The following is an 18413-nucleotide window of genomic DNA, read 5'->3' as shown; positions in this document are numbered from 1 at the left end:
GCCAATTACAGATGTATGCAGTCATTATCACTTTTATTCATCGCTAGATTGGTTTTATGGTAAATTAGCTCAGGTTGATTGTTAATTATTGGCACATCCCAGCATTTCACAAATGTTGACGTGCAGGACATGATCGATTACAAAGCCCCGGGAGTACCAGAGAGTGTGTAACACCAATAAAACAGACGATTTATTTGTGTCCTGATTTCAGATGATAATATAAAGATATGTGTTAGAAATGCAGAATCCATCCAAAGCAACTCCGGCGTGCTTATGTATAAAACAGTTACAACGTCCTCATATTTCAGTGATATCCAGATTATTGGAGCCAGGAATAGATCCTGTCAAATTTGTGTCTTGATGTAAAAACTGCTGCATTAAAAGTTATATACTGCAGGGGGTTTTATGATAAGCATTTTATATATTCTGGCAATCTGGCACAGCAGGATTTGCAGTAAATCTAGGCAAGGGCGTGGAAAAGAAGCATTGCCACTGTTAATATAATACAGCAGCGCAGCTACTGAGGAGGAATGTTGGAAAGAAGAGCCAATTAGCAAAATACAGTGAATAATAAGAAGCTCCAGTCGACATTAGTTATAGCCAGGCAGTGGGAGTTGCCTTGTAATATGAATTTAATTCAGCTTAAAACCGTCTCTCTCCTTGTACCGCATCCTTATCTCATATCTCACATTGCCACCTGCTCCCCTCCCTGGGAATACACACTCACACACACAGACACACACATCCTCTCACAGTCAAAGAAAAAATACACACAAAGACACATTGTTTTCCTCGCTGACGCCCTCTCCCCTCCTGTCTCTCGCAGGAGAGCCAAGTCCGCCGGCGGTCCACGGGCAGAGAGCGATGGGCAAAGCCTACAGGCTGGGGCTGGTCAAGCAGGACGACGGAGGGATGCCCATCGTGGAGTATATAGTCAAGTACAAGACTGTGAGTACTTTACCTGTAGTGCTGGTATCCAACTCGATTGCTGTGGCGCAAGCAGCCAATTTTTGGAAATGTCAGTCGTGGAAGTTGTTGGCCCTCTCTCGGATATGATGGAGCTAGAGGCGATGTCGCCAGAAACCACAACGTGCCTACCACCCACCAACCATATCACCGCACAGACGTGGATGAGAAACTTGATGAACAGTGTCCATCTTGGCTAAGCTGTAAACGTCAGCGAGCTTGGTTACCAGCTAGTCTCTCTTCCTCGTTTCCTTCTCCACAGTCTATGCTCCGCCATTCCAACACACATGGCCACTGTTGTTTATTCTGGTCAAACTCACAAGTTAACTTACTTTGAAATACTTACTAGAGCATAAAATGTGTATTAATAATTTGCAGCTTAAAATAGTCCCCATCAAAATTTACACTTCACCCTTGTTTGAGTCACATTTGGTAAAAACTGCAGTGCCCAGTTGTGTCTGGACATTATTCTACCTGTTTTAAAGATGAAACTATACATGTGTGTCCAACTTTTTTTTAAATGACCTTCAGAAGAAAAATCAGTGGGCTTGAGTGAGTAGGAGAGTTTGAAAGTACTGAGAAGAAGCACTGACACATTCTGGGTTTTGGTGTTTTCATGGATTATCCTCTAAAACAGGATTATGTTGAATAAAAACCCATTAGAAGCAAAATAATGATTAAAGTTTCTTAAGCAGGGAGAGATATGAGTTAAACTCTTCACACCGAAATTATACAGACTGATTGAATTCATTAAAACAGAGCTCTGTCTAACTTTCCTAACCAATTATGTAAATGATTGTTCAGAGCAATAAACGTGCAAATGTATTTTTCTTTGTCATTTAAATCACAGCACACACAACTGGGAATTTCAGCAAGAAAAATCTCTTTATACATTTGTTTTTGTCCAAAACTGAATTTCAGAAAACAAACAGGCAAAAAACTTGAGGAACCATATCAAATGTTCTGCATGTTAACCCTTTAGAAATAAAAATCTTTGAGTTCTTATAACTTTGGTAATAAAACTTTTGTAAAACACATTTGCACAAAATTGACCTGCGCTGCTTTCCTCCGGTAACATTCCATTCACAAAACTTCTGGATCCATCTTTATGTTTCTAATAATTGTGATGATGATGTGTGTTCAGTATCTATGATTGTGAGTCCTGTATAGTAATAACAGCACATCATACAAACAGCCCTCTGTGACTCACTACTTACAAGGCAACCATGAGAATAATAATGTTCATATTTGGCGACATATCTTACAATTGAGCTTAATATTCTCGTACACTGAATAAAGCGAGGCTGCCAATGCTTAATTTAACAAAGGAGGGCCAGCCGTACAAAAGAGACATTATCTTTAATTTTAAGTATGTTATTTTGTCTCGCATAAAAGACACCAAAACAGTTCGAAATCATTGATTTTTGCCTTTGTGTTTGACACAATAGCGACACAGGATGTGACACTGGGAATGTGTTTTTCCTCCCAATGGAGTGTGTGTGACTCACTAGCTTAATAGGTTCCTGTCGATTGAGTTGAGCGGGTGCGTTTGTGCCAAAATGAATAATGTTCTGCTTGAGAATCTCTATTTTTCTATCCTCGCGTCGCTTACAATTCATGTTTTAAATGATGGTACACACACACACGCGCGCGCACAGGCCCTCAGAACTCGCTCATCCATTTAAGAAGTTGATTTTTGTGTGTGTCTCTGTGTGTTTGTAACGTAGCAAAAAGGCAGCTTAAACTCACAAGATAAGGCGAGCGACAGACGGAGATGAAGCCAGGAAGCAGAATAGATGGCGCTCGTACAAAAACTCTCCACAGGACTAAGTGGATTTGAGCTGGTCCAATTCTCCTATCTCCCCAATGTTAATGTGTCCAAGCAGGCATTTCTGTGTCTCATTGAGGCGGCAACAGCGGTTTAAAATAATGCCGCTGTAGATGACAACACGCTGCGGAAAAGAGGGTCAGGAAGTCTCAGAGAGGCTTTTTGAAGGCCAAAGCTGGGTGAAAAGGCAGACGCTTCACACCCCGGTAAGCTTGGCGCCTTGTCTGGCATCGAGAAAGTACAACCGCTTCATCGTGGAGGGGCAGAAAGGACGAACCTGCAGACCAATCACAATCACAATGTTGCAACCCTGGACCTTGACTTCAGAGAGGCTAGTTCTGATCATGGAGGTAGAGGTAAGGCACATTTGGCATGCTCTCAGTGTGCAGCTCACAGCCTGGTGCTTCAGTTTCCAATCCAAAAGAGGAAGGAAGGAAGGAAGGAAGGAAGGAAGGAAGGGAAGACAGAATGATGGAAGAAAGGCCAAAAAAAGAGAAAAGGGCAGCAGCCACAAAGGAACAGAATGGTATCGGAGGAACTTGTGTAAACTTGATGAAAAGCAGAGGATTACCCTTTTCTCCTTACTTATGCAAGTGGGCGTTTCACAACTGCAACAGAATTTCTTTCTGCCGTAACCCTTCGAATCCCCAGATTAAAAACACAAAGAGTAAGCTGCTGTTTATCACACAAAAAAAAAAACACCACTTCCTCAGCTCGGAAAACCAAACATGGAGCATTGATTTAGAGTGGTTATTTATTCAAGGGTGCACCTTTCTCTCCTCTGTCCTCTCCTCTCAGGATAAAGAGGAGCAGTGGATGACCAAGCTCGTGCCGGGAGCCAACGATTTCGCAATGCTCCAGCCACTGCAGTGGAACACGAGATACGAGGTGGAGATCACAGCGCGCAACGTCAAGGGCCTATCGGAGCCCACCTTCTATCAGTTCTTCATGCCGCAGAAACCGGACATTACAGGTAAAAGCATGATAAAAGAAAACTCTGTTGTACTTTGCCTTCTTTAATCGGCTTCTAGCGAGGAATGTACTGCCTCTTAAAAGTCCCCCAGAGAACGTTTCTGATCTTGTTGTGTTTGGCCTCTTGTTATTCACGCCACTGGAGAGAAAGAGCGATATCAAAGGTGATAGTAGAAGCAAGATGTACCAGTCGAGATAAAGCGAGCCTCGGAGTGCAGCAGGCCTCATAGCTGCTTTGCTTTCTGGACAAATGAGGCTGCAGTCAGCAGAGAAATTGGTGCCTGAGCTCCTCCTGCAATGGATTTCACCACCGACCAGAGGGAAGAAGTTCAGGGTTTTTGTGTCTGGAGATTTTTCTTTGGTAAAACTTTATTGTGGCCGCACTAAAACGTTTATCTGACCTGGTGTCAACTACATTTGGGTATTTATCTGCAGGAATGAGACACAGAATGAGCCCAGAACTTCAAGTCACATCATATCCTGTTTCTGAGTGTTAAAGGACTCAATTAACCATTGATCCTGCCCCAGTCTCACAAAATATAATGTAAAAAAATACAGTTCTATAAAGAAGAGTGTGTATCTGCTCTCCTTTAACTAGTTAAGTACTACTCTCTGTGAAAATTTGATGGAAAATATGAATATAGACCCTCCAGTCTGCATCTCCTAGTCAACACTTTGCCAGAAACCACAAAAATAACTATATAAGAAAACAAAGCTTCCGAGTGATTGTCTCATTTGCTTATATAGGTCATATAGAGGCACAAGTATTAAACTGAGACTGTTTCATAACCTGTTTAAGTCCTCATAGACCTAATTTGACCAGTTAGTAGCCTGTATGTCCGTCCTAGAGCCCGCAACAGCCAACAAGTCATCGCCAAGACAGGAGACCCTCACAAATTAAGCAAGTTAATGTAGTTTGATGCGTTTTGCCTCCAGAAAACAAAGCGCCCTGCATTTCCCATAATGCAACTCAACAGCGTCTTTCATCATTAGGGTTGTTTTCCTAAACACTAACTGAACTTGATGTATAAAAACAGTGAAATGTTAATTGCCTTAGGACATGTTTGGATTTGCGTTGGCTGCTGTAGACCAAAGCGGGAAAATAACAGCATGTTAGATTAGTTGAAGGTTGTTCTGCCAATCAAGTGCTTTAAAAGGTTAGTCATTATTGCTTCCAGTTGGAGATCAAACCAAAGTTTATTTCAGTGACTGACAGCAAATTCCTATTAGACATATATTTGCATCATACAAAGCTGAGACGGTTGGTTAATCTACCAGTTGACTGACGGGAAACGAATCACAATTAATTTGATAATTGACTAAACCTTTGAGTCGTTTATCAGGACGGCTTTTGCAGCATTTTGTTTCGTTAAAAAATAAGTCCATCAGTTGTAGCGTATAATCTTTTGGTTGGTCCACATTGCATTGTCACGACCAGAACTTGGAAGTGGACCAAAATGCTTCTGTTTAAGTGCCGGTATTCATTCACACCTGCTCAAATAAACAGCAACAAGTGGTGAAATCACACCGGGGTCCGCCTCAGCACCCCGGCACAAAAGAAAATACCCTCAGGCTGTGGTTTTCTTCTTTTAAAAACCACCACTCTCCTCTTGCTATTTACCCACCGGTTCTCCCGCGGTGCCACTCTGCAATTCTGCACGAAAAAAAGCAGCAGACGGAGTTCCCCTGCACGGCTAGTCGAGCTCTTTCCTCATTTGGAGGGACCAGCACAAACTCGGTACGTCTTTTTCAGCTCTGCGCCCGTCCTCGCAGTTTGTCGAGGTTTAGGGTTCTGCCTCGTGAAAAAGTGTGTATCGTTCTCTAGCTTAATGTCCCAGAAAAACAAAAATGGAGAAGAAAAATGGAAGCCTCTTATTTTCGAGTCCCGCGGGCCGAATTTTCTCGCGCACACATGTGCAGGAATGCAAACAGAAACTTTGAACTGTGCAGCGTGCAGCACCTCACTTTGAAGCCAGAATGCCCACGCTTACAGACACATGTTCTGTTGAAATTAAAGATGTTACCCGCGCTTCTTCCTCCCCTCCCCTGCAGAGACCATGCAAAACAAACAAACAAAAGAAAGGCTGTTGTTGTGCTCTCTTCTCCCAGCCTGTCACCACATCCATTTGTGCTGTTTTGTATCGAGCAAGTGTTTGCCTCTGTCATTACGGCGGCCGGCTAAACGGCCTGCGAGAGCGTGTGCTGCTTTTCAAACTGGGAAACGAGAACGGGGTGGAGGGGGAGATGGCGAGCTTAAGGCGGGTCTCTTCGATTGGCTGTCCTCTCTTGTTAGCGAACAGCGGGGCATCGTGGGATGAAGCCCGGGAGGAGGGAGTGAAAACGCTTTTCTCTTCACATGTTTGAAGAAGATCCCTCGCTAAAAACTTTGTCTCGCACCAATCTGCGGTTTTAATAATGTGCAGTTTGTGTTTACTGCGTTCCCATTAAGTCGAGGCATCAATCTTAATACGTTTCCGCCCGGCAGTCCTGCAGGTTAAACAGGCGCACGTGTTCTTCTCCGCTGAATCGAATGAGTCCGGTCAGCTCAATCAGCGATATTACTTTTGAAATATCTGCCAATACCAATTCTGCACCCCTGCCTCATATAAACACACTCGCAGGGAAGCCGGATGAAAGAAACATCTCCTCGGTTTCTTTATCCCCCCCTCGCCCCCCCGCCACAGAGAATGTGCTCACACTATATAGGTGCTTTCTATTTCTCACCAAACCAATTTCTCTCTTCAATTCTCCCTCTATGTATTATGCATTCACTGGGTATTGAATTGGCACTTTTTTGTTTTTTTTCCCTCCTCCTCCTTTCTCCGTCTTTTTTTTTTTTTTATTTTTTTTTTAGTTTGCTGTGTAACCTTCTGCCCCCTCCTGCTCTCAGAGAATCCTTTAAGAAAAATGCCATTGATTGCAAACGCTGCCCTCGGTTCCTTTTCAATTTACTCTTTTTCCTTTGAGCCTTTTTTTTTTTTAACCAAATCAAATTTTTCTTTTCACTGTCTAAATGGCAGCACTGCCCCCTCTGCCCTTCAAGATTGCAACATTGTGTTTCCAGCGCCAGATTTTGTGTTTTGCCTTGTGAACCCTTTTTGCATGGCTCCATCAGACTGCTGTGTTGACAAAGACACTCTTTGTACAAAGACATCACTGTGGCCTGAACATTGGAAAGGCAGACAACTTGTTAAATGTACTATGATGGACTTTAGATGGTCATGAAACGGTCTCAATTTAATACAGTCAATATGACATCAGGGAAGAAGAAGATTTGCTATTTATGTATAGTTATTATATTTCTATAATTCTTAAAGGGGCAGTTTGTAAGAATTCTGTCAGGGATGAACCAAGTGCTCGCCTAGTAACCAGTACAGCATATGTACTTTCCACATCATACGAGTAAAGGTTAGATGATCTCCCGTCGGCTCGCTTCTACCTCGGGTTTTAAAATGTCTTTACTCAGCTGTTGCAGAGAAGTTAACGTGCTAACCAGCTAGCCCCAGCCCCTAACAGCAGCTACTACAGCTACACGGTAAATGTAGTAGGTAGTGAATATGAATGAAACACATCTGGTCAGGTAGTCCCCCGTCGGTTTTACTCAAAAGCTCTTGTGCTAGCAGTGTAAACACCAACACACATCTGGTCCCTGAATTCCCAGTCTGGACTGCTAGCTGTATGGCTAACTGAGCCAGTGGCAGCTGTAGTAACAGTTACTTTGGTGATATGCTGATCTGATTTGCTTATTTGAGTATCAATTTCGCAGGTGGTTGATTAGAACATATTGCACCTCTCACCTCTGTAGTCTCTTGGTATGGTAGGGCAGGTTGCCCACTGGGGTTGCCAGAATCAACATAAAACATCACAACACATCATAAAAAGTGCCTTGTGGCAGCTTTGAGACTGGATCTTTTATGTTTAAGCTCACTCAATAAAGGAAAACCAGGAAATACAAACGAAAGTACAACCTTAATTTAAAAACTCTTCTGCCCTCTTATCCAGTATATCTTTTGCACCGACAAAATCATGAACACTACGTTTATCAAAGTTAATTAAATGTAAATAGGCTGATTACATCAATAGATCAAAAATCAACAAAATAGAATGGTCACACTGGACTTACGCTGTACAAAACTGGTTCTTTTTCTCTAAAAAGAAGTGCAAATCGTTAAAACTTTTGTCTGTAACATGAGCCTCATATTGTTAAATTATCAAGACTGTTCTTTTTATGTTCAGGGATATTTAGGGTATCATTAAAAGGGAAAACTGAGGCTACCTGTGGTTAAAAGTGCAATTACGTGGGTGTTATGCTTGATTATAATAAGGAGGTACGTACACTTCAGTTTATGCAACTTAATACTTCCTTAGCGCGGTGCATTGTTATAGATTTAACAGTCAAGCAGCGTTATATAAAGAAGTTAAAATCACCTCCAACTTTAACAGACTTTATGTACCTCATGCTCACGATACCTCTGCATTTCCACTTAAGTAAATTGTTGAATATGACCAAAGTTCTTCCTCTTCCGACAAACTTAATTAAGAGAAAAAGTGGAAATAAGGCCGGCAGTATGGGATTGCTTGTGTTCAGCTTTGTTGTGGCTGCTGTACTTTTCCTGGCTCTCCCCACAGTCACGCCCCATTAAAAAAAAAGCCTTGATTGAAACAGGCGTCATAGATTTTGTTCGAGGAGTGTTGCAATAATCTCATCAAAGCACTTGAGGAAAATAATCTGCAAAGGCCTCTCTCCTCTCCTGTGAGTCCAAGTGGAACTTTTTCCCGGAAGCGCTGCCAGCAAATCAAAATGGGAAATGAGTACTTTATTGCTGTCCATTACATTAATCAGTCCGCTCGTAAATTTTCAGAATGGAAGTCATTAGTTTTAAAGCAGTGTATAGAGAAAGCTGCATGACAATCAGCTCTGTTGTCATTTAGTGTATATAAAAGGCTCCTTGTTCTCTCACCAGGCTATGTGAGGTGTAACCTTTTCAGTTTTTGACGCCATCACCAGAGGCATCATGTTTTCAGGTTGTCCGTCTGTCCATACCATTGACTGTAGCAGATATGGACTCAGCTTCCAGTCAGCTTCCAAAGTAGAGGTACCTTAAACATGCATGGTGACTCTAGTCCAATTGCATGTAAGCTTATAAGAAAATAACTTGACTTCTCATTTGATTTATTACCTCTGTAAACAATTTCCTGTTGATTTTCTGGTCTCAATGGCTAGTTTCCAGTCGTCCTCAACACAGCACTATGTTTATTTTTTAAAGTTGAGATCCATTAAGTGTAGTAGTCCAAAATGCCAAGCCGTGGCAGCTGTGGTGTCGCCGATCTCAAGCCTTTAAAACCGTGCTCACCATGCCAATGGTTGACGTTGCAGTGAGTTTTTTTATATCCATCCGTCTGCCCCATTCTTGTGAACTTGATATTTTTTTTAAGGTAACATTTTAAGGGAATATCTTCAAATTTTCATTAAACTCTTCGAATTTGATGGTCACTGTGCTAACTTTTAGAGATCAAGATCGGTCTTGGTCCACCTTTTGAAGGTCAATGTCTAGTCTCAAAATCGACCACATTTGTGCTCATTGTACTCAATTTGTATTCGTTGTACAACTCACACTTGTCTCGGTGAGCCTCTTGGTGAGTCTGTGGACGTATGGGTGTGACTTCAGCTTGACTGCTTTGTGGCGCCGTACAATGAGGCAGTAATTCTAGTTATTATGATACAGAATACATTTCATGGATTTTCCAGCAGCTCCCGCTGAATAAATTGCCAACCTCAGGTGCATTTAGATATGAAATAGCTATAATACTAGCATTTACAGCTTGGTATTCAGATGGGAAGAATAGATCCATGTTACAGTAAAACATCAGTTAAATTCTGTTTACCAAGTCCAGTGAGCAGCCTCCTAAGTCTGTGCTTGTGAAGAATCCATGTTGTTCCACACAAAAAATTCAGAACAAAGGCAAACAAAAAGGCATCTGTTGCTCAGTGATGTACCCGACAAATTTCTAAGATTAAATATGAAAATACGGACTGACAGGTAAACATCTTGCAGCATACAAACAGGCCGATCAACAGGAATCGGACTGCAAAGTGATTGTCAATACACTCATCGTATCACCTATTCGAGTAAAAGGCTACAGTCCATAACAATATGATACCAGACTGGGGATCATGTTTACATGTTTACTCACTCATTTATTCATTTAACAGAGATAATCCTGCTCAGATGAAAGGATTGCGTTTCTGAGGGAGCGCATTTAACACCCGACAATATCACTATCAACTATGTAAATATTTTATCACGAGCGAGAGGAGCAGGCAGCCGACTTCCTGCTGAGCTTGAAAGAGCAGGAACAACCGCGCCGTTTGAAAGCAGCAGAGAAATTAGACCATATTTTTGTGTTTTTCACACCATCATGAGCTTTAATCAATTAAAATTTGCAATATAGGAGTGACTATCCCTGACCGTGTCAACATTAAGCCGGCGTTTCTGTCTCTGACACCTCATGAAAAACAAACATGAGTATTTTATGCTGTTTCAGTCATTATGCTCAGGAAACCAGGTGTGTGGCTGCTAAAAATGTGCCACTGGCATAAATACTGGTGATTACATCCCTCATCCATATTCTTTTTGTGTAATTTATAAAATATAGTATATTTGTTATGCTGTTAAAAGTGGATAGTAATGGTTTGTTGCTTTTCTCTTTATTTAATATGGCAAAATAAGGGATTGTCTTTAAATTTATTATTTCCAGTTTTGTTTTACTTAATATTAGTTGTACATCCATTTGCCATTGATGTCCCTCTATCCAAAAAGACATAGTTTTTTACGACACACGTGTTTTTCATATAAGTTTTTTTCACATAGAATCTACGAACACTGTGTAATTATTTTACATGTGAACACATTCAAACCCCACATGTACAAACTACGTAGTTTTATTCACGTGATCTATAAACTTAAAGTTTTCTTTCACATTTTTGTTTTTTCCATATTTTTAAAATTTTCAGAATGAGAATCAGAATTTCCTTTATTTGTCCTGCAAACGGGGAAATTTCTTCACCCGTAAACTGTCTCACCATCATTTTGTAAAAAATATTTTTCCACAAAAAGGATAAATGCTTCTTCCATTCTCAACCTGAAGTAGTTGTGCTATCTGTTGAATCGACCTGAAGGAGACTGCTCTTTACTCTGAAGCCTGGAGGATTCTTAGCTCAAAACAGCTTTGAAAGGGTGATACAATTGAGTGAAAAGAAAAATAGAGGTAAAATTGAACATAGTCCTTGATGGACAAATCCAGTGCTTTGTATCCTGTTTGCAGGTCAGGATTCTCATCCAACTTCCAACTAATTCAGTTTGAACTGATACAGCTGTGCAGAAAGTAGTTCTTTACATGCAGGCTGACTCTGAGAAAAGTCTGTAAAGACTGAGCGGTTACACCTTGTCGAACACCAACTTTTCGCCAGGGCATTGTTAGGAATCAACACTGCGCTGTTTGAATATTATGTTATTGAAAGCACTGCTTCAAGGACGAAGTGAAGTGAGGAGAAACGATGAAAATGAATTCAGATAACACTAAATAAATGAATACAAAAGGTTGTTAATGCCGTCTGTCTGCTGCAGGCTCAACTTTGGCTCCAAGTTCTGCTGTTGCAAAACAAACAGGGTTTTTTTTTTTTCCCATTCATAGTTCTTGTTGTGCCTCATTTTCAAACATCTGATCCCTTTTAACAGTTACAAGTAGGGTCAAGTGGTAAACTGCAGTTTGTACATTTTGAATCAATGCCTTTCTTTGCAGTTTAAACTCGACTTTTGCGACTACAAAGATCAAGGCAGAGACGCTCAAATTACTCCTGAAATAACCCGAGACAGCTGCAATTACAGAAAGGTGCGCAACATTCCTTTGAAGTCCTACGAAGTTGATTATTAAGGATGTCATATTCTTCTAAGTTAAGAGTAATTTCCCATGGTCTTTCATATCCTCTGCGCCGGCTCTCGAGTGCGCTCGAGTGGGGGCTCGTCTGCTTCCTACTCGGAAATGGACGAAAAGGGGGGACTCATCCCTCTCCTTCAACGAAGGAAGGATTTAATGATTAGGTTTAAGTCTCTGAGGATCTCCCAGACAAACTTTCCTTTCAACACTCCAAAGTGACCACTTAGGAAGAATCTTCACTCGCATCCGCAAATGATTATATTCATCCCCCGACAGATTAGCGCCCGCTACCTTCCCAATCAATGAATGCCCGTCAGGTCGTCATTAATCGAGTCACTTCCTCTCAGATCGGATCGAGGGACAAACTATCACCGCTCGCGCCTAATGACTTTGTATTGTCAAAGTGAGATGTGTATGAATTGCTTCAGGTGCCACACAAGCAGTCGGATCACTCGCGAACTGAATGGAACCGCTAATGGGCCTATATATCAACAAGTAATCAGAAGAAGTCAGTAAAAGGGTTAATAGAGCAGGAAAATAAGAATTAATGACCACTGCGTTTCAAGAATTAGAGAGTTTGCGAAAAACTCAAGTCACACACAACAAATTAGTTTTTTCCACGAGCTGCTGAGGAAACACCCTGGCGATAAGGAAGAGTAAATGCCTCTGGAACCCTCGTTACGATATAAAAAATAAGTAAACAACAACCTGCTCTGAGAGCATTAAGTTACTTCCACACACGTGTTGTTTCAGGTTTATTAGAAACACTTGTCTTGCAGCTTCAGCAGCGGTGAATTTGTCTGGGACTTCGTGAGATTAGCAACAAGATGAAGCTTGCTGGAGGGGGATAGTTGATTGATGAGTCTCAACCCCTGGTCAACAAATACTGGTGCATTGGGCTGGCGTCCAAACTGAACTGCCATCCCAAATATCTGAGATACTCAAGACTCAACTATCTTTCTCCCCAAAGTTTCATTCCCTTGCTTTGAATACAATTTTGTTCTGTAATCCTGGATCCTCCATGAGTAATAATTTGCCTACAGTCTCTCTTTGAATAAATCTTTAATCAACACACACTCACTCTCGACGCTGTTTGAGCCACGCTAACAATTGTTCCCTTGAAAACAACAGCAGGAGCAGGTCGCATCAAATAGTGCCCTGAGGCAAGGGGACAAAAATAAGCAATATTAGAAACACATTACACATAAACAGCAACACTTATTGTAGTGCTGTAAATGCCAATTAGATATTAACTATTGGGTTGTTAATGATGTAATAAACAGATTGCTTTACCGTAGAGAAATAGTCGCACCAACAATTCAGGTTTGAAACTTGGGCTAATTACCGACCCAAAGCATTCATATTTGAAGACCTGGGAATGAGACACACCACCCAACTATCTTTCTCAAGGATCAACTTTCCTACCTTTAATTTAATTTCACATTTTTTCTGTATTTTATTAAAGTTTTTCACCACCATAAAGATGGTCCTTGCACAAAATGCTCTAGAAAGCCACAAATAGTTTTAGAAATTGGTGACCCCTAAGAAGAAGGGCTGTGGTATTTCTCTTTGCTACCAATAACCCTTTACCCCTAAACCCTCACCCTAACCATAACCCAGAGACTGACAGAATAAATGTAAAAACAAAAAATGTAAAAAGGTCTGAAAATAGAAAAACAAGAAAAAGAGGCCGAGGCAGAAAAAATATAAAGAGAATAATTTTGGCTCTGACATCAATCAGTGTGTTTTTCAGTTTATGTCGTTGGAGCAAGAGAAGAGCGCCTGACCTCAATGCTGATATCAATAATGAGCACTATGTTTGATTTTTGACATAAACAAACAACTTTTGATGACAGTTTCTCAATCTAAAGCCAACATCAGTCTATACCATCGGCCATGCCCCTAAACAGATCAGAATTTCCATCGCAAAGTCAGATTTTTTTAATGCCCACATGTGCCATCAGACAGTTCGTACTGTCAGTGGACACACTCACTGCTTCCTCTTGATGTTTTTTTGCAACAGATCAAGGAATTTACTGGGTCTGAAGTACAGAAGGACATTTTTCTTTTAGTTTCTGGCATCTGCAGTATTGTTCTTTTATACAATCATATTCAAAGAAAATGATGACTTCGCGACAGTCGAGACAGTGTTGAAAAATGTAAAAGGGTTGAGTCAATGCCAGACGACTTTATTCACATTCAGCCTTGATAAGTAAACAAACGCAGACAGGGTCGTACAATTGTTCTTTTATTTAATGTTTATATGTGTAGGGACAAGTGTATAGCATGGACATACCAAGGCCTTAGCTAATTTGCAGTTCTTTGAAATACATAAAAGCAATAAATACTCAGTGTTGTGATAAAGTGAAAGTCACCTATACAAATAGCACTTGAGTAAGCACTTAAGTCTTCATTCAATGTACTTAGAGGGCTATTAAATATATACACATTAAAGGTGCAGCATGTGAGAACTGACCACTAGCTTCTGCTAACTGTAGCTGCCATTAGCTCATGTCGTATTAGCTTACTCATAGAATTATACCAATGTTCATAAGTAAAATAATTAAATTTTAGAATAAAACATGCCTTTAAATAAATCAATAATTTAGATGGCTCTTGGAATTAAAAAAGGAAGAAGAAAGAAGTAGATTCCCTCTCCTGACCAGGACAGTGGTGTTTACCTCTAATGTGCAGCTTTAGCCCTTTAGCCCCTGCAGGCTGTATGTCACTCTGACCTGTGGGTCATTACAGCGGGATGGTTTTCACGGCAGCTGTTAGCTCGTGCATCAGTGTGAGTGCAGGTGATCATTCAGTAGCAAGATGAGAGCAGCGTTGCCCTCCATTTTCTGAGAGACCCTCTCAGAGACCCTCCTTACAGAAATGACCCCATTACTTCTCTTTACTCTGACATTATATATCGACTGTAGCCATTGGTGACCACATGAATTTATAGTTCATATGAAAGAATCCCCAAAAATTGTCATCATATCGAGCAAATGTAATGTTTTCTTCTGTTTGCGTCAATTTATTACACACATAATTTCGTCTTGTTTTCCTCTTATTGTTATGTTTCTGTTGATGGTGTTAGTAGTTGGAAGGCACCTTGGCAGCTCACTTGAAAACTTCCATGGCTTTGTTTCATCTGTTTATTAGATTTAAAATTAAGCCGCTTGTCACGCTTTAATTCCTCACGCAGAGATCTGAGCTGTTTCACGGAGGAAGGCGTCTTGTTTCTGGCTCGCAGGATAAAGTTGCGCAAATAAATTTCAGGCTGCACTAAAGACAACGTTGGAGTGTTTTCTTTTAACACTTCCAAATTCTTTACTTGTACAATCTCGATGTGTATAGTTATGCGTTCACAAAGTCATAAAGGCACCCAACAGACAAACTTGGATTCTGTTCCTTCAGAAACAGCAGCAGATTTTGAATTTGAAGAAATGCTGCTCTTGCCTGATTGCCTGAAAAGAATATTGTGTAAAGAAATGTGCTGCAATGTTCAAAGTAAAATAAAGTTTAAAGTAAATCTGTAACTTTACAGTCCATAATCCAATTTCTTTCGATCCAGCCTCGCAGTAGAGCCATTCTTAGCAATATGTGTGTGGTTCAGCTTATTGTCATGCTCTGGGATTTTGGTTTAGTAACTTCCTGTTTTATTTTGTACATTATATCCTTATGTGTCATGTTTTACTTTTCCACTTCCGGTACTTGTCTTTTTCCTGCCTTCATCCTTTGTTGCCTACATTTTATTTTTTTATGGATTAAGCCTGACATTAGTAATATAGTGTCTGCACTTTGACAAACAATCTAATGTCAATGATCATTCACTGTTCTTTGATGAACACGATTTCTTATCAGACGATTGTCTGATAAAAGAGAAGAGTCTTGGTGAGAGTTAAGGGGTTGCCGTTCGTTCAGACCAGGGGTCACCAACGCGGTGCCTGCGGGCACCAGGTCGCCCCCAAGGACCACATGAGTAACCCTCAGGAATGTTCTAAAAATGAAAATTGAAAATTGATATTATCTATTTCCCACATTGTTAAGTCACTGTTGATAATTATTGTGAGAAATTATTGACGTGATCAATATCTTCACATTATTATCATAATGTTGAGTATCATTTATCATTAATAATCATATACAACTGAAGGCAAACTGAGCAAATTTGTTATTTCAGAAGAGTGTATCAAACTGGTAGCCCTTCGTATGACTCATTACCCGTGAAGTAGCTCTCAGTTTCAAAAAGGTTGGTGACCCCTGATTTAGACATATCACCGGTAACTGTAGAAGTTGTAAGACATCAGAAATTGCAGATAGAAAGTCGAAAAATGTCCTCACCCTGCTGCTGTCTGGCAAAAGACACAGAAGTGTCTGCTTCTATATCACTAGTCTACAGAGCAGCTACTTTCTTTAGGCTGAAATACTCCTCAATCCATCCTTCACTCTAGATTTTAAAGACCCTGGTGTTGAAAAATGATTTTTGTGAATATTAATTAATTAATGCAGTAAACTTGTTATTTTAACCCAAACCAGGATGTTTTTCTAAGCCGAGTAGACGAGTAACTGTCTTGCCTAAACCTAATCAAATTGCAACGGTATGATGAATTTTCTGATAGCCTGTCACAGGTACGCTGCAACAGTCATGTTGCTATGTGTCATTTTGGAAGGTAATGGTAGGTAGGAGGTTGTGTTGTTCAAACAGTGACGGCTACTGTATGGGTGTGTATGAGTGTGTATGTCTCTGTCCATGTCTGAGGGGGTGGGAGGGTTGGGTTCTTTTAATTTTCTTCTCCTGACTTTATTTTGCTGTCTCTATTTTTCTGCTGTTGTTTGTTTATTTCTGTGAGGCACTTTGAGGTACTTTTTTCTGTATGAAAAGCGCCATGTAAATAAAGATTGATTGATTGAAACCACAAAAAATGCATCATTTTAGAAAACACATTAATGAAAAAGTAAACACAACAGCATTTGAGAAAAACATAACAGTTGAGGAAATGGAACGTGTCAGACAGCACAGAAATGTCACATGTTGTCAGTTTTGCTGTTAAGGTTTCTGAATGTATTAATGTATTTTGTGAAATGGTAGTAGTATAAATGATATAAAAGGCTCTTGTTGATGCTGTTTTGGATCTTTGGGCCATCTGACAGCTGCCGCCTATACTGGACATGTTGTGCAGTGTCTGGTCCTTCAGCCCATCAGGCACCGGTTGTATTTTAATGTACATTAGTATAGCTCATACAGTGTTTTTTTTATTATTATTATTATTTAGAAACTTGTGAATAAATGTCAAAAAACGTCTGGCAATAAAAGGGCCACAAGTAAACAAACGTTTAATGTATCAATCCAACCTCAAACTGTCAAGATGCTGCTAAGCACTTTAGAGTAATACTACTTATCGGATCAAAGTCTGATGTCTCAGGATTTCAGTCTCTCAGGCTGAAGAGCTTTTGCTGGCATCCCTTGAAAAAAAAAGAAAATGATGCTCTAATAAAATCTTCCTCAGTGAAAAGAAATGCTTTCCCTCAAATAAAAAATAGTTTCAATTAGGGAGTGAGTGCACATTTGATTACCCCAGGGTCAAAACCTCGATCTTAGTGGGGTTCGCTCTCTGTCTGGTGAGTCATTTTCGTCCATGATGCATTGATTCTGCCTTAAAATCATTACAGGCGTCTGTTATTTGCAGCGTCATAAATAAATGAAACAGACCGCGGCTTTGTGCGATGTAAAAATGTAAACACTGTTGTGAGAGCTTAAGGGCATCGCGGTGTTGTGATGGAGAAACGCGGAGTGTGGCTTAACGAATGGATTAGTATTCTCTTTGTCTCCTGGAATATGTGGATGCTTCGGGGGAGCTGGAGAGGTGTTGTTTACCACCTCTGAATGTGTGGCGTCAGCAGCCAAATTAACTCAGATAAACTTTCAGAAGGTGAGATAGAAAACAGTAGCCTGTGGCGGTGAGAAAATATTGATCCAGCCTGCAAGTTTCAAACCCCATACCCCTGGATTCACGAAAACGCAAAGTGTTTTAATTAGAGTTCCTTTTTGCTACGAGGTTCTCGCTCCCGCTCTGGCTTTCTGTTTGTCTCCTCCTGCTTTGACTCGCTGCCAGCCTCCGCTGTCTGCAGTCCCAGCTCTAAGTCAAGAACAAAGTCACCGACACCAGAGTCATTTGGGTTGCGACAGCCAGCACGGGTGTTTTGGAAATTCGCACACTTTTCGTCGTTCTGGCTCAGTGCTCCTGCAGCACACTGGATTTGAAAGGATGACACTGAGGTTAAAAGTGCTGACTCTTGGCTTTAATCTGAGGATGTTGTGAAACGGCAGCCTCGCTGTGTCATATTCACAGTCTCAATCCAATGTGCTGGATTAGACAGCCAAAGCAGAAAACGTCCGATACCAATAGACTGACCTGTGAGATGGTATGATCAGCTTAAAGTTTGTATTTTTTAAAAGAAAAAGAAACTACTGATAAATATGGAATGCGATCCATGAGCCAAAAAAAATCACTTTTATGTCTTTTCATAAACACTTTTCCTTGAACTCAATGGAAAGAGTCCTGAGGTCAAAGGGATGAGGGATGGTCCAGTGAACTGTTTGCGAAGAAAGAAGGCATTGAAGAACCTTTCCTTTGCATTCTAAATATATCTGTTACGTCTTTTCAGATCAATTTGGGAACTCATGCATGGAGATATTAAATTTGTTTTAATTATT

The 18413-nt window shown here is 40.6% G+C and overlaps 1 protein-coding gene across 8 annotated transcripts in view; it reads left to right on the top strand.

Annotated features, from left to right (window-relative positions):
* The window catches only part of LOC119015499 (neural cell adhesion molecule 2-like), a 499946-nt gene that overhangs the window by 419545 nt on the left and 61988 nt on the right, over window positions 1-18413 (top strand). For all 8 annotated transcript variants that reach the window (XM_037091542.1, XM_037091541.1, XM_037091536.1 and 5 more), the window contains 2 exons: window positions 827-948; window positions 3593-3767. In XM_037091542.1, coding sequence (XP_036947437.1) covers window positions 827-948; window positions 3593-3767 — 297 coding nt within the window. The remainder of the gene's footprint in view (window positions 1-826; window positions 949-3592; window positions 3768-18413) is intronic.

Source organism: Acanthopagrus latus, chromosome 24 (assembly GCF_904848185.1).
Source record: "Acanthopagrus latus isolate v.2019 chromosome 24, fAcaLat1.1, whole genome shotgun sequence".
Classification (NCBI taxonomy): Eukaryota; Metazoa; Chordata; class Actinopteri; order Spariformes; family Sparidae; genus Acanthopagrus; species Acanthopagrus latus.
Note: the sequence above shows the minus strand (reverse complement) of the source record. Positions and strands in the feature narration are given on the sequence as shown.